General features: G+C 40.3%; 1 protein-coding gene across 11 annotated transcripts in view; it reads left to right on the forward strand.

The window, feature by feature from the left end:
- FRY (FRY microtubule binding protein) overlaps positions 1-24,151 on the forward strand; it is a 569,880-nt gene that overhangs the window by 246,840 nt on the left and 298,889 nt on the right. For 7 of the 11 annotated variants that reach the window (XM_066369318.1, XM_066369317.1, XM_066369307.1 and 4 more), the window contains one exon: positions 18,378-18,577. In XM_066369318.1, the coding sequence (XP_066225415.1) occupies positions 18,458-18,577 (120 nt within the window). In that variant the 5' untranslated portion in view covers positions 18,378-18,457. Of the gene's footprint in view, positions 1-628; positions 874-7,594; positions 7,727-10,882; positions 11,052-18,377; positions 18,578-24,151 lie in introns of all 11 variants that reach the window. The other 4 variants (XM_066369315.1, XM_066369314.1, XM_066369316.1 and 1 more) reach the window with 4 other exon arrangements.

Here is a 24,151-nt window from a genome sequence, read left to right on the forward strand (position 1 = left end):
AGGTGGAACATGTAACATTTGCCAACATCAGCTCCTTCTTGGTTTTATCAATTAAGTTTTTAACAAGTCGATTTAGGCTGTGCCTTTTAAAATAACGTAGCTGTAGACTTAAACACAGTCACTTCCCTTTACTAGTATGTCAGCAGATGTTCGGGCAGGGATCTGATTTTCCGTGAGGGTCTAGGTTTCTCACTGACTCTTGGCTTTGAATGGAGGCTCTGGGCTGCTGGTTTGGCTGTAAGGACTGAAGCTGTTTCAAGCAGTTTGTACTTGTGGTCAAGAGCTCCTTGTCCCCAAAGCAACGGTTTGCCACCCAGCCTGTGTAATCTCTGCTCTTCTATCTTGGGTCACAGGAGCACGGCTGCTGGGGTTAAATCTGAGGCCGCACGTGTGTGTCCAGCGTGTGTGGACTGTGTGTGACAAGCTGTTTGGGTCCAGCTCAGGCCCGGGAGGGCTTAGAGCAGCTTCTCTCATCTGTCAGCATCGCATGTTCTTGTGGATAAATATAGACACACGAGCACTCTGTGAGTTGTAGGTCACTGTCTTACTGTGCAGCTAAAAATTGTCCCATTGGTGTGAACTCTCCACCCTGAACAGAAGGCCCATTTTAGTTTGTCTTCTACTGTAGGTCTTCAGCACCTGACTAAAAATACACCTTGGGTCCAAAATAAAAAAGCCCTATCTTGTGGCTGAGACACTCGGTGGCAGGGAGCCGCGGGACCATGGAACCCGTCATTATGTCTCTCTGGCTTGGGAGCAGAGTCTGTGAGACAGTTCCAGGCTGTTAGTGTGGGCTCCTTTCAGGCTCATGGAGATTACAGCAATGTGTTGGAGACGATCCTGTGTGATCAGCTTCATCAAAAGGCTTGGTAGGTATGCGAGTCTGTGTGTGTCTGTGTGTGTGTGTCTGTGTAGGGGTAAGTGGTTGGTAACTGCTGAGTGGAGGGAGGGTTCTCCCAAAAGCTTCAATGGATGGAGTGGAGGAGAGCTATTACTTAAAATGTTGCTGTTCAGAGACATTTACCCTGTAAGACTACTACCCTGTAAGTTTTCTGTTTGGGGTTGCAGTAATTCAGGGGTAAGATTTACTAATTTTCATACATGAGTTTATGGAACAACAAGCTACGATGTAATGGAATTTTTCCAGGACACTGAAGTTTCACTAAAACATTCAGCAGAATTGTTCTATAAAGTTAGTAAACAGTAAAAATAGCTAGTATGTGTTTGGAAAATAGTTAATACCGTTCAGTATCACATTTAGTATCAGAACACAGGTTGGATTTATACTTGATTTATTCTTAAAAGTAATGTAAATATGCTTATTTGTGTTGTTTGAAACATTGAAATTGGTCAAAGCAACTTAATGTTTCCTTCTGCCTTAGATTTCTCCAAAGGAGAATAAAATGTTCTTTTTTTGTTTATGAATTTAAAATCAGGGTACCATATGTCAAACAACATTAAATGGACCCAAACTGCATTTCACTGCATGCTCTTTATCCAAGGAGTAGCCTGGTTACATTAGTTCTAGCACAGCCAGAGGCACATTATACACGGGTTCCAAAAGTAACGAGAGGAAAGTGCCATGGCACAGGGCTCATTACATGTATCTTGGATATTGACTGTTTAGTTTTCTATTTAATGAAGGTAGAAGTTATTTTGTAAATGGTAAAGCACAATGTATTATTCTAGCAGAGGAAAAACATTTTTTTTAATTAATGATTTGGGAGACTTAATTACTTGTTAATTATTTTACTGAACTGTCTCTCATGAAGCTATTAGATATTTACATATAATACCATACCATTCTATTTGTCTAGGAATAAAGTCTCTATCAGCCATTATTATGTGAGCTGGCATCTAGATAACTAAGCACATAGAAACCAGGAATTTAATAAATATTTTGATGTTGACAAAAAACTAATCCGACTAAAGAATTTTACTTATTATTTCTTAATTTATTAACAAATATTTATAGAGCCTCTGTATACCCTGCACTGAAGTCTTTTCCTCACAATAGATGCTGGAAACCTATCTTGTGTTATCATATATATTATCTAATGCATATATATGATAAATATATTATACATATGAATGTTTATTATTACACATGTATGTGTATATATTTGTAATAAATGCATATTGTTGTGTATATTACTTTATAATATGATGTATATTATATTAACAAAGATACATCTAGGGTCAGACTCTCTTTCAGGTCACTTTCCTCAGCGTGTTATCTCCAAGGGGTTCCTGGAGGGAACAGCTAAAACTTTGGTTTGTGACCTTTACTTGTCAAACTAGAGCAGCTTTTGGCACTCACTGCTCTCTGGTGGCAGTCCCCATACATACAGCCTATACTGTCTTCATTGTGCCTTTAGGTTGTGTAATGTGCCCACTAAAACAGCTGCAAAAACTCTTTTTTTCTTCTTTTCCAAGTGAGAGGACAGGAGGTAGAGAGACAAACTCTCACATGCACCCCCACCACACAGCCCCCTTCTGGAGCCCTGCTTGCAAATGAGCTATTTTTAGCAAATGAGCTATTTTTAGCACCCGAGGTGGAGGCTTCACGGAGCCATCCTCAGTGCCTGGGGCCAATGTGCTCAAACCAATTGAGCCATGGCTGTGGCAGGGGAAGAGAGAGAGAGAGAGAGAGAGAGAGAGAGAGAGAGAGAGAGAGGAGTGGAGGGCAAGGAGTGCAGAAACAGATGGTCGCTTTCCTGTGTACCTTGACCAGAAATCGAACCCAGGACATCCACATGCTAGGCTGATACTTTACCACTGAGCCAGCCAGCCAGGACCAAAAACTTTTGTTTAAACCTGTTCTCTTGCCCCAATGTCTGACTCAAAAGTAGTTCTAATAAAATAAGTCAAGAAGCTGGGTTTGCTACTGAGGTAGGCCTGAGCCTAATGCCCAGATGGAATCTGCATGCGGTAGCTATTCCCACAGTGATGAGGAACTTTCAGACCACAGTACGCAGTAAGAAGCACACTTTGCGTAATGACTCAGAGCGAGTACATAAACACATCTGTAGACAAAGAGACTTGAAAGCAAGGTGTGTGACACGGTGCTAGCCCTTGTTGTGCAGGGTGCCATCACGCTGCTGTCTGGTCTTCCCCAGGTTCCCCTTCTGTTCTGTCACAATCGCCCTGTTAGCACCCCTGATAATGGTTTTTTCATGGTTGAGCAATGGGCTGCAGCCTGCATTTTGACAAACCCCACTATAAAGGTTTTATAAGGCAGACATTCTCAATATACCACCAGTCAGGTTCTCCATGGAGGGACTGGGCTGTCCATCTGAACATGCTGGTGCTTTATTTGTGGGCATCCTGCCTGGTTGTAGAAACAGCTTTCTCAGTAGGCTTGATGTCCAATCTTTAGTTGAATGTAGGGGTTCTAAACTGGAGAAAACTCACTGCCTTCTATGTCTTAATGCTTCCTTACTCCTTAATGCAACAAATATTTATTGAGTACTGAGCTTAAGCTAGAAAGTAAGGATACAATAAGAACAAAACAAATGTCTCACCTTGTGTTGACTTAATTGTAGTGGAGGAGACAGACAGGAAACACATATAAATATGTTTGTCATTATATGAAGAGGCAGAGGGTGCTCTGCAGGGAGGTGAGCTGGTGAGGGCACGGGCTTCTGCAGAGGGAAGTACCATGCTTGGGCTGGACCAGGGAACCCTGAGGACACCAGAGTGATGTGAGCTTTCTTCCCACTGATATACTTCCCACAACCCCGTTCTCTTCTTGATGCCTTCTTTGCTGGTGTCCGTCATCATTACCTCCAGGTCTCAGCTTTGCTGTTCAGTCCTGCACTGACCTCACAGTGACAGATGTGTCTCCCCTTGGTCTCTCTTGCAATGGCTTTCATAGCACTTCCTATTTTGTAACTATATTTCTGGGTGTGCTTGTTGCATAACACCTGTCTGCCCTGTGGACTGTCAGCTGTGTGAGGACAGAGGCATGCCTGTTTTTCCTCCAGCAGTTAGCACAACACTTGGAGTAAAGGGGGACTTCAGTAAATATTTGATTACTGACAGAATGAATGAATGAATGTTCTAAATTCAATTGCTCTTCCATGGCTATTCAGCCTAACACTGCCTTGTGGCATCTTAGTACTGAATGTACTAAATTCTAAAAATCTTTTAAATTGTCTTTTTATATTTATCTCTATATTCTCCACAGAACTTTGCGGAAGACCTTATCCACACTGAGGCCTCAGTGAAAATTCCTTATTTAGTGAATCAGTTAACTGATCTCACTAATAGTCTTTTGAGACAGAAATGTTTCTGAAGGACTGAAATGATATTGTAGCACAAGTACAGCCCCCACCTGTTCGCCCGTTCTATCATGTTGTTGGTGCTCCAAGACCCACACGGTCCAGCTCAACACATTTACTGAGTGTGGGAGTATGTAGTTGGATTTGAAATCTTAGTGGACAGTCAAAGCTATATGATCAACCGTGGATTATAGACATGTTCAATTTCTTTTATATAACAATTTGGTTTTGGTGGGGTTTTTTTGTAATTGAAGTTCTAAGATAGCATTCCTTCATTATTGCCATTAAAGTACACAGGAAACATTTTGCAAATCAGCTTTATCTTTTCAAAACAATGTTTTATTATGAATTTCTTAAAACATACACAAAAGGAGAAAGAATAGTATAATATACAGCAGTGCCATCAATCAGTCAGTGTTATCAAAATTATCATGTTTGATTCATTTATACCATTTTTCTCTTAATTTTGAATCAGAAAGAGGCATGATTTCATTGAATTTCATATCACTAGTGTGCATTCTAGAAAACATTGCTACTTTCTTACCTACCAATAAACAATACTATTATCATATTTAACATAATTCTTTGGCATCACTGAATAGTCAGTACCCATTCACATTGTTTTGATTGTCATTTTTAAAAGTGTCTTTTAATAGTTAGTTTGTTCAAGTCAAGATTTAAACAAGGCCCACATACTACAATTGATTGTTCTATCTCCTATGTCTGCTTTCATTATTCTAATCATATTTTTCTCTTCTACTGACTTGCAGAAATTGGTGTTGTTTTGTTATTGCATTGACCTAATTTATGTTATTTTTTTTGCTTATGGTGACATTTAATTTGTTCTTATAGCCTCACTGTTGCTTGTAAATGGGTATTAGTTCTAATATTTTGGAAACTTGAGGAACGTGAAGACCTCTGCCACACTGCCAGGGTCATTTCTGTCCTCATGCTGGCACACTGAGAGCCACTTTCTCATTCCCAGGAATTTATGGCCCATAGTTTCAGTGCTTGAGTACAAGAACTCTGACCAATATTCTGCCATAGGTACAGAATTTTGAGAAAGGTTCTAGAGTTGATATTCTAAAAAAGTTTCTGAAACAACTTAATCATAACATCTCACCAAGAAACATATCTTGCATGTTTTCTTTATTGGGAAAGGGTGATGTGACAGGATTTCAGATCCATCTGTTTGAGGCAAGAATTTCCTTTCTGTTCTGACCCCATCCAGGTTCATGCCTTTATTATTTTTCTCATGTAGATGCAGTGGCCTTTAATTTGCATTGCCTCTCAAACAGTACCTTTTCTATTATTATTATTATTTAGAAAATTAAATTTAACAGGGTGACATTGATCAACAAGTGTACATAGATTTCAGGTAAACATCACTACATCATTTGAATAGTCAATTATGTTGTATACCCATCACTCAAAGTCAAATCATTTTCTGTCACCTTATATTTGTCCCTCTTTACGCCCTTCCCCCACCCCCCCACCCTACCTAACATCTCCCTCCCCCTGTTAACCACTACATTTTTATCTAGATCAAAGACCTAAACATAAGATTTGAAACAGTCCTTTTTTTTAGCCCATCTTATAAAACAATGTCAGATCAACATGTCTTCTCAGAAACCTGCTAAGTCCCAATTATTCTCCAGATGAAGTCCAAACTCATCAGCTGGCCATTCAAGACTTTAATGATAAATGGGGGACAAATGGTGACAGAAAAGGAAACTTGACATGGGGTGGTGAACACACAATACAATATACAGATGCTGTCTTATAGAATTAAACCCCTGAAACCTATATAATTTTATTAACCAATGTCACTTCAATAAATTTAATTTTAAAAATTTTTTAAAAACCCTACTTTTTTTAGACTTGAGAGTTTGTTTTTCATATATACTTGTTCAATTATTTTATTCAAACAAAGACGGTGTTGTGGAATCAGATGGGTTTAGTTCAACAAATGCTCAGTCAGCACAATTGTTTAATTATGCCAGGCCCAGTACTCCATGCTTGGAGTAAAGGCTAGACGAAGCTCTGTGTGTGAGGCCCTCTTGGCTCCTGACAAAGACAAAGCTTGAACATGTGCTAAGATGGGGATGTGTGGTGGGAGGGTTGGGGATGACAGGCGAGAAGAGTCTGATGCCTTTCTGTGCCTGCCATGTTGTTGCCCCTTTGTCATCTGTCCCTACCAGAATCCTACCTGTCCTTTATGGCCTGGGTCAATATCATGCATTCTCCAATGTCTGGCTGATCAGTGGCCCAGAATGGAGATTATCCCTCTGTCCTTCACTAGGGCCTAGCACAGGATTTTGTGAAAGGTAGACTCTCAGCACATAATCTTTAAAAAATAAGTTAATATGTATCTTGAGTTTACAAAGAGGAATAAAGGCAGGCTTCTTCCTGTGTCCACATGCAAAGTGGGTAGTTGCCGGCCCTGGCTGGTTGGCTCAACAAAAGAGCATTGGCCCAGTGTGTGGAAGTCTCGGGTTTGATTCCTGGTTAGGGCACACAGGAGAAGTGACCATCTGCTTCTCCACCCCTCTCCATACTTTCTCTCTCTCTCTCTCTCTCCCCCCCCCCCCTTGCAGCCATGGCTCATTTGAGCAAGTTGGCCCCAGGCACTGAGGATGGCTCCATGGCTTCACCTCAGGCACTAAAATAGCTTGGTTGCCAAGCAACAGAGCAACCCAGATAGAGCATTGTCCCATAGGGGGCTTGATGAGTGGATCCCAGTTAGGGAACATGCAGGATTCTGTCTTTCTGCCTCCCTGCCTCTCACTTAGTAGTAGTAATAATAATAATATTAATAATAATAATAATAAAAGTAGGCAGTTGCCAGTCTTAGAAAAGTGTTTGCCACCAGAGAAGAATTGGAGGTATGACTGGAAGGGTCAGAATTATTTGTAAAGCTTTTCTCTGTATGAGGGATAAACAATGGAATCTCACAAATTCATAGCACTTCAAGGCAGAACAGCTGTTCATTACGGTGCTAGTTGTGAAAGTTTTCAATAAGTGATTTTTTAACACACTGTCAGTATGTATCTTTATATAGTCATAGAATACTGGAGCTAGGAAGGGCAGCTTGGCTTAGCCTCTTTAAGAATAACCAACGTCCAGTAGGTTGCAAGTTCTCTCTCAAGTTCACACAGGACCACACTAGGACTCAGACGCTTTGCTCACTGTCAGTGCTCTGGGTTTTGCCCACAAGATATTAATTTACTTAGAGTAAATGAACCCTTTTAGTTTTGCTTTAGTTAAATCAATTATATCAACTGGATTAATTGGTCCCCTTTACTTTCCAGTTTATTTACATCAGAGGTGTCCAAGTGTGGTCACAGGGCCAGCAGCATTGCCATAACCCAGGGACTGGTTGGAATGCAAATTATTGAGCCCCACCCCAGATCCGCTGAATCAGGTGGGACACAGCCTTCCAGGTAAATCTGATGTGCAGTGGTTCTGAGTACCACTGATCTACATTGTATGTTAGAAGATGTTTCTCAGAGTTAACGTTAAAAACATACTAGGCCTTGTCTGTCTTATCACACATAGAGAATTAATGGATTTCAAATTCATGAGATTTTGCTACATGAAATGATACAGAGGAGAAAGAAAATAAAAAGGAGAGGAGGAAGAGAGAATGGCCAGCCAGGGACAAATGAATGAGAGCAGTTTGTCAGTTCTCTTAGGGAGAAGGAAGTTGAAATTCAGGAATATCCTGCCTCTAGCAGATAATTCAATCTCCTTTTGGCCTCAAAAGGATCTTGAAATGTTAATGTACCCTATCTTCTGTTCACAGATCTTAGATGCTCTTTCAGCCTCTGGTGACAGTGTCTACTTTGAAAATCAAGGGAAAGTCCATGTAATGGCATCTTAGGAGATGACAGAGATTTATAAAGGAAGTTACTGAAGTATTACTGTCATTTTTCTGAGATAAAATGCTGAAAGGCAGGGGAAGAGAGAAAAGAAAAGAGGGCAGTGACTTGATGTTGACCTTGTATTTATTAAACAGATTTCACTCTCTCCAAGGTGTTCAGTCTTGGGAAACCAAAGACAAGAATGGTTTTGTGAAGCTTCAGATTGAAGTAAACAGAGACCTTTGTCTTCAGATTCACTGGCTTCTTGTTAGGACAACAACCAGTGAAATGCTGCATTGTCAGTGTATTTGTGAAGGAATAGTTTCTAGACCTTTGCAAGCTGTCATTAATCACATTTTCTATATTTTTATGAGCCCTTAATTCTTGACTCTTTCTTGTACTTCTAGCCATTCTCAAAGCCCCTCTCCTGGCTATAAGATGCATTCAAGTTCAAGAGGGTAAATAGCCTGGCAAGAGGATCCTCCATGAATGAATGTAATATGAGTCTTTCTAGAAAATAACCAACTATGTTAATCTGTAGAAAGTCTCATTCTCCAAATTACATTAATTTTTATTTTGTCATCCCTTGACATCTTCAAACTAGCTTATTCCAGGAAAAGATCTATGGGTAACAAGACTTATTTTATTCAGTCTTCATCATAAGTAATGTGTTTTTGTTGTTGTTTTGTTTTTAAAGACAAGATGATACAAGAAGCTCACCAAAGATGTTGTCAAATAGACATGATTTCAGATCCTGGGTCAATAACTCTTTGACTTTTGGCAAGTCACTTAAACTCTCCTGAGTTTATGTGATCTTATCTGTAAAAGGGAAATTGGCCCTCTAAGATTATTTTTAAGGATTAAAGAGATAAATTATCCTGGAGATATTTTGTGGACCCTGAACTCGAAGGAATGCAATTTGAGAACTACAGAATTAAGACAAAAAAATAGTGTAAAAGAAACTTAAAATGTATTTAATCAATACAAATGGGAAGAACATTTCACATTATCAAAATTTTATGAAAATTACTTAAGAACTAAGCATGTTGTGGGTCAAATAAGTTTGTAAATATGACATTTATGTTTGCTCGCTTTGGGTATGGGAGACAGGCTATAAGCTGGCAAAGTCATTATAGCCGAAGGCTTAGTTTTAAAACTAAGCTTTTCCCCAACCCTTGACTGTTGCATGATGTGGGGTGGTACACTCTCATGAGAAATCCCATTATGCCTCAGATAAGTGACTTTGTATCAGAGACTTCCTTGTTTATATACTAGATTAAAGGTTTTGATTTCTACACTATAAAGTGGGGCAGAGGAGCCCATGCTGGAGGAGAGCAGAGAAAGGCCACGTGGAGGAGAGGAGAAGCAGCCAAGATGGCAGAGTGCTAAAGGAGAAGCCAGTTTGTGCAGAGAGAAGGAGATGGGGAACAGAGGTGAATAAGGCTGATGAGGTAGAAACCTTTGATTCTAGGAAACTCAGATAAGTCAGTGGTTTTGGGAGCCCTGAATGGAAAGGAAAGTGTTTTCCCACTGTGTGTATTTCTTGCCCGCCGGGTGCAAGCTAGGATTAAAGCTAATGGCCCACCAGTTCTTGGCTCCATTGTTTCATTACCGTCTGTCCGAATCAAATGCGAACCTGCACGGGTCAGGCGGCTGTAATGGTGGCCATGGCTACTGGCCATACACATGTCATTGAATATATTTTACTCCAAGGGAAAAATTATTCCTGAGCTTTTTTAACCATTAGTCTTTTCTTGACCTGCTTTGAAATACATCAAATTGTATCTTTTTGTTAAATGATTTTATGTTGCTCAAACTAATTGTTTTACCTGTTCCAACATTTTGCATTTCTTAATAATATTTTTCAGAGGAAAATAATTCTTCCTATTATACTTGGAGGTTTATTTCTTGTCATCCTAATTTATTTTGCATTACTTTAAGGGTGTCTGGTCATTTTGAATATTTGTAGTACCTTTTAAAATGGCTTGTTCAAGTACTATTATAAATGCATTAGGGGACAGTTCATTATGGTTCTTTACACTCAGTGACATTCTCATGGTAGCTGCATCGTCTTTGGTTTGTTATGCTTTATGGTATGTTACTGTGAACCAGGAAATATGGAGGGGATCATGGTCCTAAACAAGGGTCTTGGTTACTAAAGGGTTTGCCTTTAGAACCCACAAAATGAACAAGAGACTGAGGACTGGCAGAAGAAACAACTTCTATCCAACCTTGAGCAAACAAATAAATTTACCCTCTATTGAAAGATAAGATGATATCTATTCCTAGAAAGGAAAGTTGTTTAAATGGACCACCCTACTTTGAATGGTTATCACATAGACTCTTGGGGACACTTCAAAAAAAAACAAAAAAAAACACTATTTTTTATTTCAAATGCTCTGAGTCTGATTCCAGTAATGGGAACGTCAGAGAGAAGACTGAGTGTTTTAAAAAACCAGCTGTGCTCATCTGTCTTTGTAACCTGGAGAAAACTGGCAGAGGAGCCCTCTTCTCTGAGCCCCAGACTCTGCAAGGCAGTGAAGACGCAGTGGGTCTGATGTGCGCTTGGCTTCACATTCTTTACAGGCTGGCTAAGATTCTCATTTTCAACTAGAACTGACACAGATATAAACAAGCCAAAGGGATGGGCTGGAAAAGCAAATCTTGCCTGAGCCAGGTCTGCCTGGACTTTCTCAGACACCACAAGCACACAGCTTTCGTTCTTCTCTATGGCAGTCCCAGATGTAGCACTACAGCCCGCTGCGAACTACCGGTGCTGCGTGGAAGAAACCTACTCAAGACTCAAACTGATGTTAAGAGGAAGAGGGGGAGGCCTGCCAAAGGAAGCAAAGAGGACTCCTGAATTTTCTTCTCCCTCAGCTTTTATTATAGAAGCAGAACAGAGGTAACTGGATTACAAGGGAGGGAGGCTAGGTGATAAGGGGAAAGAATGGCTAATGGCCATTTTGCTGACATGGAGAAAGGGCTAATTTGGGTCAGTACATTCTTTTTCTTTTGCTAATTAACAAGCACAAGGAAGGGGCAATCCAGAACCTCTAGGCTAATTTTCTAAAGCCTGTTCACAGGCATTCCTTTGTGTCTGCACAAAGGTCACTCACTCACACAGCTTCTTGGTGTTTGCATCCAAGAGACATTCACCCAGGGCTTTTAACTCAAGTTCCTCAATCCAAGTCATAGAGGGTTCAAGGTTAGAAGGGTGACTCCCTACACCCAGACTCTTAACATCTGCATACCTGTGCTCAGGTAAAGATGAACAGGTCTTTCTGTGTAGTTTTCCCTTTCTCTTTTAGAACCTATTGCAGTCTGACAGTGTATGTGTGTGTATGTTTTAGACACACATGAAATTCCTGATTGTATGAAGCTGCTTCAATAACCTATAATCTCCACGAGGGCAAGAACCATCTGTTCTGTTCACTACTGTCTCCTCAATGCCTGGAGCAGTACCTGAAACCTAGGCACTCATTGAAGAAATATTGGCTAAAATGAACATGTGAACGAGTGTGCAACAATATTAATGTCACTAAAAATCTGACCGAGAAAACCAATTGCTTTCTTGTATTACCTATCGCCTCATTTAGCCTCTGTGGCATTCACATGAGGAGATTCATAGTATTATTTCCTTTTCTTTCAGTGTTGTAATAAAAATGCAGCTGGACTGCAAGTTGTGGGTGTTTGTTACTAGAAGGTTAATATGGTAATTCCTACAAATGTTGGTAACTTAGGGAAATCGTGCTGAAGATCTTAGCCAGGTAAGAGCAGCAGGCAGCCTAAAAATTAAGGTATTTGTCAATGAAATTGGAAAAAAAAATAATTCTGTTCAAAAGATCATCTCCTGCAAGAAATGGATGTAATGAAGAGGTGAGAAAGGGCCACAAGAGTTTAATGCAGACTTCTTCCAGATTAAGCAATGGACCTTGCTTGATATAAGAAATAGAGAGCCAGTAACAGGGAAAAACACCTCCCAACATCATCAAGCAGAACCAAATAGAAACAGAATTTGGAATAAAAATAAATAACATCAACAAAACACACTTAAGGCTTGTAAAGCCAGTAGCCACAGCCACCATCACAGCCGCCTGGCCCATGCAGGTTCGCATTTGATTCGGACAGGTGGTAATGAAACAATGGAGCAAAGAACTGGTGGGCCATCATCTTTAATCCTAGTTTATACCTGGTGGGCAAGAAATACACACAGTGGGAAAACACTTTCCTTTCCATTCAGGGCTCCCAAAGCCACTGACTTATCCAAGTTTTCTAGAATCAAAGGTTTGTACCTCACCATCCTATTCACCTCTGTTCCCCATCTCCTTCTCTCTGCACAAACTGGATTCTCCTTCAGCACTCGCCATCTTGGCTGCTTCTCCTCTCTTTCACGTGGCCTTTCTCTGCTCTCCCCTCTAATGCTAATCTCAGGAACTGAGAGAGAGCAAGCTTCCGGTCTGCTCCATTTTATAGTGTAGAAATAAAATCTTTTAATCCAGTATACAAACAAGGAAGTCTCTGATACAAAGTCACTTAGGGTGGGAAAGCCGTAGTCTTAAAACTAAGCTTTAGGCCTGCTTACAGCCTGTCCCCCACACCCAATGCAAACAAACTATAAGTGAGCAAACCTATATATCATGTTTACAAACTTATTTGACCAACAAGGCAAAAGAAGACAATAGAGAAAATTTAGAACATGTTTAAGATTAAAATATAAAGAGAAAACACATTTCAAAAAAATTGAGACCTAATTAATATCTGACAATGATGCCCTTCTTCTGATCTCCCTCTTAGATCCCTGCCGACCGCAAGAGCACTGATTTGAGTGATTTTCTAGGGATGTTGGTCTGTTGTGTGAAAATAGAAATATGAGAGGAGGAAGAAAAGGGGAAAGAGGATAAGGGCCATTGGGATTGAAGCTTAAATTTTATCACATTCAGGAAATTTAAATTGGAGAAGTTTTAATCCCACAGATTAAATCATTGCTTCCAAGTGGATTCAGGTGGGGGAAAGGAGATGCCGACAGACATCAGACCCCTTTATCATAAGAGAGTTGTGCTTGCAGAGGAGCAAGTGGCCAGAGCATCTGCGTCGCCCTGCCAGGTCGAGCCCGGCCCGGCCCAGCCAGGTGGACAAGAGCATACTGAACTGGCGAGGAGTAGATTCTAGCAGTGACCATCTGCATTTGCAAAGATGGAAAACAGGACCTAAGGATGGCTGCTCCTGAATTTGTAGTTTGTCAGTTCCAATCAAAAATAGTTTTCATTCATTCCTAGGTATTTTTATTTATTTTTTGATGCAGTTGTCAACGGGACCGTGTTCTTAGTTTCTCTTTCTGATAGTCCATTATTAGTGTACGGAAATGCAACTGATTTCTGGATATTTTTTTCTTGTGTACACCTGGAACCTTCATAATTTTATTAACCAATCCCACCCCTATCAATTCAATAAAAAGTAGTAAGTTTCATTTAGAAATTAGACCGTGCACAAATAGACTTATTTTTTAAATTAATTTTTCAATTGCCGTTTACAATCAGTGTTATTTTGTATTACTTTCAGGTGTGTGCACAAATAGATATAATTCCTAAGGGCTAAATTCCTAAGAGATGGTGTTTCTTCCTTTACATACCAATGCCTTTTTTAGTTTTATTCATTTTAAAGGGAAGCCTTCTGGAAATTATTGTTCTTCTTTTTCCCACCTTCTCAAATACAGGACTATATATCAGACTGATTTTAAACTTTCCCTGGGACTCAGGGTCATCTCATGAATGTTAATTGTGACCACATGCTGGACTGAATCATGGACATCCCCATGTCTATGCGAATGTCACATTCTGTGGCTCTGTACTAATGGCTTCAGGCTACTGCATTTTTAAGTTCTGGTGGCTTTTTGGAGTTAATGCCATTATTTTCTTCCTTTGCTATTAGTGTTTCTTTCTGGACAGGTTGCATCTTTCCCTTGTAATTTTCTGTATCTAGACTATTGTGAACTTGAAAACTAGATAGTTGATCTTAAATATAAGTCAACTGAGAGTAAGCAAGTGCTGAAGGAGAGTCTGGTGATTTTTTCTAATGGCAATATTCTAATGTTTAGATTAGTATGAACTCGGTGACTCACTTTTGACCAGCAGGGATCACGTATTTCTTGGTTCTCAGCTATATTGTCACCCAAAAACTGAATTACTGAAAGGTACCATGTCATATGTTTATTTCAAAACTATCCTGGCAAAAGGCTGGGATTTGTTATGAATTACCTGTGGTAGGATAATGAGGGTTTACTAAAACTTGGAAGTGCATCTATCTAGTTCAAGGACACTTATCCCATTAACTTTCTCTGCATCTCCATCTGCCCAGCTGATCGGTTTTACCGCACACTGATGGCCCTCCCCTTGACTCACTTGCGGCTCTGGCACAGGGCTCAGCTGTCTAGGACTATTCTAGCTCATGAAAGCTGTGCACATAGGCTTTTGTATTCAGAAAATGTCTGGCTTTGAAGTACAGGTGGATAACGTGTTTTTTATGACAGCAGTGAATTGGTACGTTGGCATTTTCAGTGAAAGATTTGTCTGAGAGTCATTGTGGTTTCTGGATGTCAGCTACCTGCTTCAAAAGGTGTCTTTGTGGGACAAATATATATCCCACGAAGATGGGATATCAAACTGAGATTCATGGAAATAGATAAAAAGTACAGTGGTTACCTGGGGGAGAGGTTTGAGGGGAGGGGAAAAGAGAAGGACAAATATACAGTGATGGAAATTCATTTAACTTTGAGTATTACCCTGAGTGATAAACTCTGTACAATGCAATCAATAGCTTAAATGCTATAGAAATATTTAACTGAAACTTATGTACTTTTATTGATCAATGTTACCCCATTAAATTTAACTTCAAAATAAAAAAAATTATGAAAATAAAAAGTGGTTTTGCAGGACGACTGCCAGAGTTCACCCTTAGGAACATTCTCTCACCAAAGTTCAAACTTTTAGGGCCCATAGTCTTACAGCGATTGAGCTGGTCTTGCAATTATATGTTGCATCACCCTGATTATTGCTGCAGTCTAGGAATGGATAAAATCCCATAGAAAATGAAAGATATAAAAAGTCATCATCCACTCAGACTTTTCTTGGTTTATATTTCAGTCTCCAGTCCTGTGGCACAATGCCTTGATACTTTAGGAAGCATCCGTGGAAGTCGCCTGTCCCTCTTTAAGCTGGACTTGCACTGAGAGAGTAGGAGGAAACATGGAGGAGTGGCCAAGACTTCATTTGCATCACCTGATTTTGAGTATGCCCTGTTAGAATAAGTAATACTTTTTAGGAAGCTGCTTGGAGCACCATTGAACTAATGACTCTTTGTTGCAAATCCTGCTCCCTATTCCTTTAGCAAGTCTACCACTGAGTCTTGTCATAGAGTTTCCTCTATGTGAATGACTTTGGGATGTACAGAAGCGAAGTCAGATGTGACTTTAATTAGTTAAGGAGCTTTATTGGCTATTACCTGAGTGACAAACTCTGTACTAAATGTGAGAGACCACAGTCTAGTTGAGGAACCTTTAGGGGATACATCTAGAAGAATGTATGGCTCAGTTACATGGCTGACCCTAGGCACAACTGCATAATCACGTCACTTGTCACCTGTCTACTGAGTCTTTCTTAGGTAATGTGGGTGTATAGCCCCAGAGAACGTAAGTTAAATGTTTAAATCTGGAAATACAAACTTGCCAGTAAGGGTTAACCTGGTATATGTGCCACTAGGAGTGGTTCTTAAGGGACAGGAGACTTAGATGGGCAGAGAATATAGGAAGGAGGAGGAGAAGAGGCAGCCATACATGAGAACCATGTGTGGTTGGACCAGCCAGGGCAGCAGCATGACATGGGCACAAGATGGAGGCAGGATAGCAGAAGGGCTCAGACCCAGGCCATGTGTCTGAGGCCTGGCAGTGATAACTGAGAGGCACTGAAAATGCTGAGTAAAAAAAGTGTAAAGGCCCTGGCCGGTTGGCTCAGCGGTAGAGCGTCGGCCTGGCGTGCGGGGGACCCGGGTTCGATTCCCTGCCAGGGCACATAGGAGAAGCGCCCATTTGCTTCTCCACCCTCCCCCTCCTTCCTCTCTGTCTCTCTCTTCCCCTCCCGCAGCCGAGGCTCCATTGGAGCAAAGATGGCCCAGGCGCTGGGGATGGCTCCTTGGCCTCTGCCCCAGGCGCTAGAGTGGCTCTGGTCACAGCAGAGCGACGCCCCCTGGTGGGCAGAGTGTTGCCCCTGGTGGGCGTGCCGGGTGGATCCCGGTCCGGCACATGCGGGGAGTCTGTCTCTCCCCGTTTACAGCTTCAGAAAAATACAAAAAAAAAAAAAAAAAAAAAGTGTAAAGATTAAAGCCGTGCTAAAGGAAGGTCAGTTTGGTATGTAAAATGAATGAATTAAAGGCATCAACAGTGCTGCTCTAGTAACCATGCCATAGGCTTTTGAGGGCCCAGACTATGACAGAGCTGCTGAGCGTGGAGAGGAACAGAAGTAAGATACAACTTATTTTATTTTTATAAGTGGAGAGGCCATATTCTAGTGTAGTTGAGATTGTACAGGATCCCTCAATTCCAGGTTCAGTGACCCGGAGAGGATGGGGCTTTAGGAAAGAGTAGGAAGAATCGAGGGAAAATCTGCAACATAACATGAGAACATGTTTATAATTCAATAAAATAAGCGCCATTTTTTTTATTATGACTTCCTCAGAATTTGACTTGAGGTAGAAATAAGGTAAAGGAAGCCTGAATTTACTTGTAGTTTTGAGAAGGTTTCAAGGAGAACTTTTTTCTTCCTCCTTCATTATCAATGGCACACCACTGTTCTTTGATACCCTAACTGGTGTCCAAACTGGACATCTAATTTTTCTTATTGTTTTCCTTAATCTCTATATCCAGTCATCCAAAATGATATAGAAATGTCTGCTTTATCGTTATCCTGTCCTCAGCATTTCTATAACCTTTAGAGTGATAACTGATCATCTTAGAGGTACTTATGGGGAAGGGAGTAGTGCACATTACAATTTAAGAAGAGACATAAAGGCCCTGGCCAGTTGGCTCAGTGGTAGAGCATCGGCCTGGCGTGCAAGGGGTCCCGGGTTCGATTTCCGGCCAGGGCACACAGGAGAAGCGCCCATCTGCTTCTCTACCCCTCCCCCTCTCCTTCCTCTCTGTCTCTCTCTTCCCCTCCCGCAGCGAGGCTCCATTGGAGCAAAGATGGCCCGGGCGCTGGGGATGGCTCCTTCGCCCCTGCCCCAGGCATTGGAGTGGCTCTGGTCGCGGCAGAGCGACGCCCCGGAGGGGCAGAGCATCGCCCCCTGGTGGGCAGAGCGTCGCCCCCTGGTGGGCGTGCCGGGTGGATCCCGGTCGGGCACATGCGGGAGTCTGTCTGACTGTCTCTCCCGGTTTCCAGCTTCGGAAAAATAGAAAAAAAAAAAAAAAAGAAGAGACATAAAATTTCCACTTATGAGTAAAAATTTACTTTCTCTATCAAAATAGTTGTCTATTGTGTTCTGAATGAAGGCCACTTATTGGGGATTCTGTTCAAAATCTAATCGAAGTGGGGAAATCTGCACATTTTATAAAGGATGAGGAGGGCACCACAGCATGTACCACAGGGTGGTGAGAATGAAAGTTGAAGCCACTCTTTGGTTGGCATAGTTGGGGCCCTGCCTGAGCCTTCATCTTACCAGAGGGGCATCCCTGTCAGGGAGAAGACAAGCTGGGCTAATATAAATTGGTTCTTGGAAACATCTGAAGTTTTTTCCCATTATTCCTTTCATTTTTTTCTTGTTCCATTACTTAGAATGAAGCACAGAAGACAGAGATCTTAGCCATTAGGAAAACCAGAACAACAAATCAGTTTTCCACATACATGTCCTTTATTATTTCCCTGGAACATAAAATATGTATGATGCAAAAAACATCTCAAATGTTGTTGGATTAATCAACTATGTTATATACTTGGCACATAATTTACCTAAAGCAGTGTGGTAAGCAGAAGTATTTCAAGATTATCAAATATGGCAAAACATAAATCTAAAGTAATCAAAATAATTAAATTCTGACACCATTTCTAAAGAATAAGGCCAGGTTATATATAGAACAGCATTCCAGATGTAATTCATATCCTTATATTATGGCTTAATGCAGCCAACCCAAGTATTTATGATGTGATTTTCAGACGGTAAGAATATTGATTCTATTTTTCAGCTTCTCCAGTTGGTAACGGTTATATCAAGCCTCCAGTTCCACCTGTGTCTGGCACACAGAAGGAGAAAGGGCCGCCAACCATGTTACCCATCCATGTGGACCCAGACAGCAAACCAGGGGAATATGTTCTCAAGAGTTTATTTGTCAACTTCACCACCCAGGCTGAGCGCAAGATTCGCATCATCATGGCAGAGCCACTGGTGAGTGTGCACTATGATAACCGTTTCTCCCTAAACCCATCTTTACACTAAACAGAGGAGAGTTGATGGTTATAAGAAATGATTTATTGCTTTGCCTCTAATTTCCAGAGTTTTTTTTGGATATCACTGATAATTTTTTAAAGATTATAGTTAAGTTTTTAAATTTAATTTAAAAAATGGAAGGTTGAAGGCTTTAAAACAAATCTCAAGAAATATATTTCAATGGCATATTTTACTACTATGTTTAAGACAAATTGACATAATTGAACTATTAGAAGTATTAATCACAGAAAAAACTGTGTTCAGTTTCTGTTCTGTGTATATACTTTAGTCAAAGTCTTTTGTCCTGTTGTTAAATGAGGAAAAGCAAAATGTCCTTCAACTGTCTACGTGGACTGCCAGTTTGGGAACACATGGTCTCAGAGATACAGGGTCTTGGGAAGCTTTTAGGTATGTTATTCAGAAACACCAGTTTGTTTTCTGAAAATGGGAATATAGGACATTCTTGACTCCTTTACATTTAGTTCCCTTATTTGATGATGCCCTTAGAATCCAGGGTTTTTATTTGCAGATAATTTTGTCACAAAATAAGGCATGTGTTTTGGGCATGTGTTAATCGCTCTCACAAGTGCTGGTTCTCAAAAGGACAGCCTGGAAGAAAGTCCAGATTCAGATTACTGGTTTTCTGACTTTGGCTACACACAATAAGAGACAGGGAAGGAATTTGGAATGACACAGCTCTTTCTGTGAAGCTGGGCTTTGTACATCCTGTGGGGATACTGGAGCACCCAAAGACTGAGGTTTGCTTTACAGCATCATAGCTTAAAATAGTTAAATGTAACATTATTGAGCCCACACAACGTGTCTCTGAAAATGTATAACAAGGTAAGGGTTAAGGATCAGAATTCAACAATATTTAAGTGTATGGTTACCTAAAAGTTACACACTTTGCATTTCCAATTTTTTATTAGCTCAGTGGAAGTTTTTATAAACTCGAACTTATGGAAGGTGTTCCTTGGTTTTGCCATTTAAATAATTTAAATTAAACCTTAATACCATACCTTTTCCCCATTCACTCATATTTTTATGGTTTTACTAATCTTACAACTGATAATAATAGCTAATATTTCTGGAGTACTTACTCTGCGCCAGGCACTATGCTGGACTTACCATCTCCTTTAATTTTCACATTGGTCTTAGGTAATATTTATATCCCCAGTACAGATGGGAAAAATTGGCACAGAGAAGGTAAACTAATTGCATAAGGTCACACAGTATTGATTTGAATTCATGCTGGGTGACCTCACAGCCAATCTCTGAACTAGTCTGTGCTCTATTCACAGTCTGCACAGTCATCTTCTTGTAAGGATACCTTTAACTTCTTAAGACAGATGGATGCAGGGTCAGCAAACTGAAGCCCGTGAGCCATATGCAGCTCTTTGGCCCCTTGAGTGTGGCTCTTCCACAAAATACCACGTGTGGGCGCTACCTTGATAAGGAATGTGCCTAACTATATAACAGCGGTTCTCAACCTGTGGGTCGCGACCCCAGCAGAAATCGAATGACCAAAACACAGGGGTCACCTAAAGCCATCGTAAAATACATATTTCCGATGGCTTTAGCCGCTGAGAAGCTGCACTACCGTCTGCAGCAGCGACGTGTGTTCCAAACTGAATGCCTGCGGTCATGCGCAGACATGATTGTATCATCCATCCGGGGCCTAAGGGGCGGGGTAAGTGGGGGAAACACTCCACAGTCCATAGCAGCGCATTACGTGTGTCCGGCGCTTGCTGACGTCATCAGTGGGCGGGTGCAGCAGGCGCCAGAGGACAGAAGCCTAGGAGGCAGAGAGGCAAGAGGTGGAGAGCCAAGAGAGCCTGTGAGACAGCCTGCTGGTGTAAAAAAGGTTACTAATGTAAAAACAGTACACACACCATACACACAATACTGTGTAAGTGTAAGCTGCTTTGTGTGTAATCATTACACTGTACATAAAGCAGTTTACACTTACACAAAGCACCATACATTTACACAGTGTGAACTACATCGGTCTTATACTATAAGAGACCCTTATAAGATGTAGTTCACACTGTTCCCCAATGTATAATTATCTCCCATATCTCCCACTATTTTCCCATATTCTGAATGAGGAAACTGCTGAAATCAGCGGTTTCCGGCATTGAATCCGCCTCCTATTGATTTCATTGGGAGTGCAGTGGATTTTGTGGAAGAGAGCTCCCGAGAATCTCCGGTTACCACACAATCCGCCGCAGCCTCCTTTTGATTTCAATAAGAGGCGGAGAAATGACAGTTTCCGACACATTTCTTCCTCTCCTATTCAAGTCAATGGGAGGCCGCAGCAGATTCCGCTCAAATATAGAGCATGTTGCTTAATTTTTTCCACACTAGAACTTTTCCTAGAGCAGAAAAGTTCCAAAGGTGGAATCCGCCACCCCCAATAGACTGAAAGAGGCCTCACACTGAGGAATCTGCTGTGCGGATTCTGCAGTGTAAAAGATCTGCCTCCTATAGAAGTCTATTGGGGTGGCGGATTCCACCTTTGGAATTTTTCTGCTCTAGGAAAAGTTCTAGCGTGGAAAAAATTAAGCAACATGCTCTATATTTGAGCGGAATCTGCTGCGGCCTCCCATTGACTTGAATAGGAGAGGAAGAAATGTGTGGGAACTGCATTTCTGCCATACAGGGGATCTCTCTTCTGCGGAATCCACGGGTCTCCCATTGAAGTAAATGAGATGTGGAGTCCACCGCAGAAACCGCTGCTTTATAGTGTGAAAGAGCCCTGAAAGATACCATGCTGTGCAGAAACTGCAGTGTATTCTATGACGTAGCAATGAGAATACATAATGCATATCAGGTATTTACATTCCGAATCATAACTGTAGCAAAATTACAGTTATGAAGTAGCCACCAAAATTATTTTTTGGTTTGGGGTCACCACAACATGAGGAACTGTATTGCAGGCCATGGCATTAGAAAGGTTGAGAACCACTGCTATATAGTTTAAGTTTAAAAAATTTGGCTCTCAAAAGAAATTTCAATCATTGTACTGTTGATATCTGGTTCTGCTGATTAATGAATTTGCCGACCACTGGAGACTCTTGGCTCCAGAGGTCATGGGGGAGTTTAAGGGAGAGAAAGTGGTAAGGCACCTTCCACTCCTTAACAGTGGAAAATGCTAAAATGCTGGGTCAGGGCTCTCTGAAATTGTGTATCATGGTGTATTTTCTTGAGGAACTGAAAACTGTACAGAAGTTGAAAGAAATGATTGGAAAGCTAGGTCCTGATACCTTTAGAGTCAACCCTATTTCAAAAAATGATAGCTTAAATACTGTTATTGAAGAATATATGAAGTAAAATAGTTTGGGTTAGCTTGGAATTTGTTTGCATGGAATTTTTCTTCTTGGAGTAAAAACATTATGACTGTAAACATTTGACACAGAAGTTCTTTTAATTAGAGGTTGGTTATTTTGTTACTCTCTGTGAGACAACTTAACTGTCCCCAAAGAAGAAAAAGAGAAAAGTGTAAGTCCTCTTTCAATCCTCATTGGCTGAGAGTCTGCTGATGCTAATGGTCAAGTAGATGAACATTGTGTTTTTAGCTGAACAATTGCATTCAATCAATTTTTAGTATTGTTGCTTTTTATTAAAAGAGATTATTTTTCACTTGTATTTTTGCAGAGATGTAAGGTTCCATGGCACATTCATTTGTCTGTTGAAAAATGCTTAGTAAATTTTTTCCTTATATTTACTTACTTATGGGACAGTAAATGTGAATAGACTCTGGGACTTGTTACTTGATTGTAAACATGTAAATGAGCATTTATTGTTTTATTCTGTGGCCATAGCAAAAGGTATTATTTTTGAGGGATGTATAGTATGTTTAATGTGAATTTCAGTATATGTCCTCAACTATTTCTCTGGCTCAGTTAGCTTTACTTAGAAACACATGGAATCCTTTAAGAGCCTAGATTTACATAGGTTTATATCAAATTTATGAATATCTAAGTAGCTAACTTTAATGAAAAACAAACAAACAAAAATGCTGTACTGTGATCAAATTTTAGATTATTTTCTTTGTAAGCATCTTACACTGGTTCAGCAGTATTGTTCTTTGTGCCCAAAAGATGCTCAGGTCATATTTATTAATATTCCAGTGATTTTCAGTCTGTGTGCTACAAGAATTTTTAAAACATTCTTCAATACCTAGTTGTTTAATCAGGGGTACTGACCTCTTTTCCCTTAGATTGTCAAATAAAAATATGACAACAGCCAGCACAACAGCTGTCCAGTATAACTGAATCAAAATTATTTCTATTTTTTTTTTGTCAGACCAGCAACCAATATATTTTTTTTAGTGGGCTACAGAATTTTCATAATTAGTTTATGTGTGCTGTGAGGTGGAAAAGGTTGAAAATTGCTGGATTAGTCAATAATTTTATTCTAATTTTGTTGCTTTGTGGGGTCATTTGATAGCATTTACTCTCATCCAATTTTGCCATTATTTTAGTTTACCAAGCAAAGTGTTTTAAACAAGTTAAATTGGGTCGTCTGAACAGAAAGTAATATAATTGATGTTTTTCCCTCTTGCCTGCTACTTTTTCTCTCTGGTTTAAATTTTCTTCTTTCCAGTCTATTTTGTCATTCTTTAGTTAAGAGGCAGTGGGTTGTAAATCCTTCAGTCTTGTTTATCTAAGATACTTTATTTCTCCCTCAATTCTCAGTGATAATTCAGCTAGGAATAAAGTTTTTGTTTGATATTTAGTCTTTCTCTAGACCTTTGACAATATATTTCACTAGGTTGGCTCTATTGCTCCTATTGAAAAGTATGTGGTTGATTTGTCCTTTGTTTATGGATTTTTAACTTTTTTTCCTGCTTGCTTTTATGGTTTTTTTTTTCTCTTTGTCTGTAGTCTTCAGAGGTTTGACTGCTCTGTGTTTGCATGTGGACTTACTTGTATTTTCTTGTTTGAGATTCTCCTACTTCTTGAATTGAGGGTTTACATCCTTCATGAATCATGGAAAATTCTTAGCCATTAAGTGTATGATTATTGCTATTCCTTCACTTTCTACTTCTCTTCTTCTAGCACTCCTATTAAATGGGATCTTCTCATGCTATATTGCATATCTTTTTACCATTCTGTTATTATATTTATTTTTTTTTTAATTTTTTATTCATTTTAGAGAAGAGAGGGAGAGACAGAGAGAAAAAGAGAGAGGAGAGACAGAGAGAGAGAAGGGGGGAGGAGCTGGAAGCATCAACTCCCATATGTGCCTTGACCAGGCAAGCCCAGGGTTTCGAACTGGCGACCTCAGCATTTCCAGGTTGATGCTTTATCCACTGCGCCACCACAGGTCAGGCCTATATTTATTTCTTTATCTCTCACTTCTGAGTGATATTCTTAAGTCTGTATTCAGTTGATTAATACTCTCTCGGGCTAGGTCTAATCTGTTGTTTAACCTGCCCATTAAGAATTATAATTTCAGGGGGGTGGGAGGAGATATATTCGGTGGGACACTTGAATCTGTGTAAACACAGATTAAAATCATAAATAA

Source organism: Saccopteryx leptura, chromosome 2 (assembly GCF_036850995.1).
Source record: "Saccopteryx leptura isolate mSacLep1 chromosome 2, mSacLep1_pri_phased_curated, whole genome shotgun sequence".
NCBI classification, from domain to species: Eukaryota; Metazoa; Chordata; class Mammalia; order Chiroptera; family Emballonuridae; genus Saccopteryx; species Saccopteryx leptura.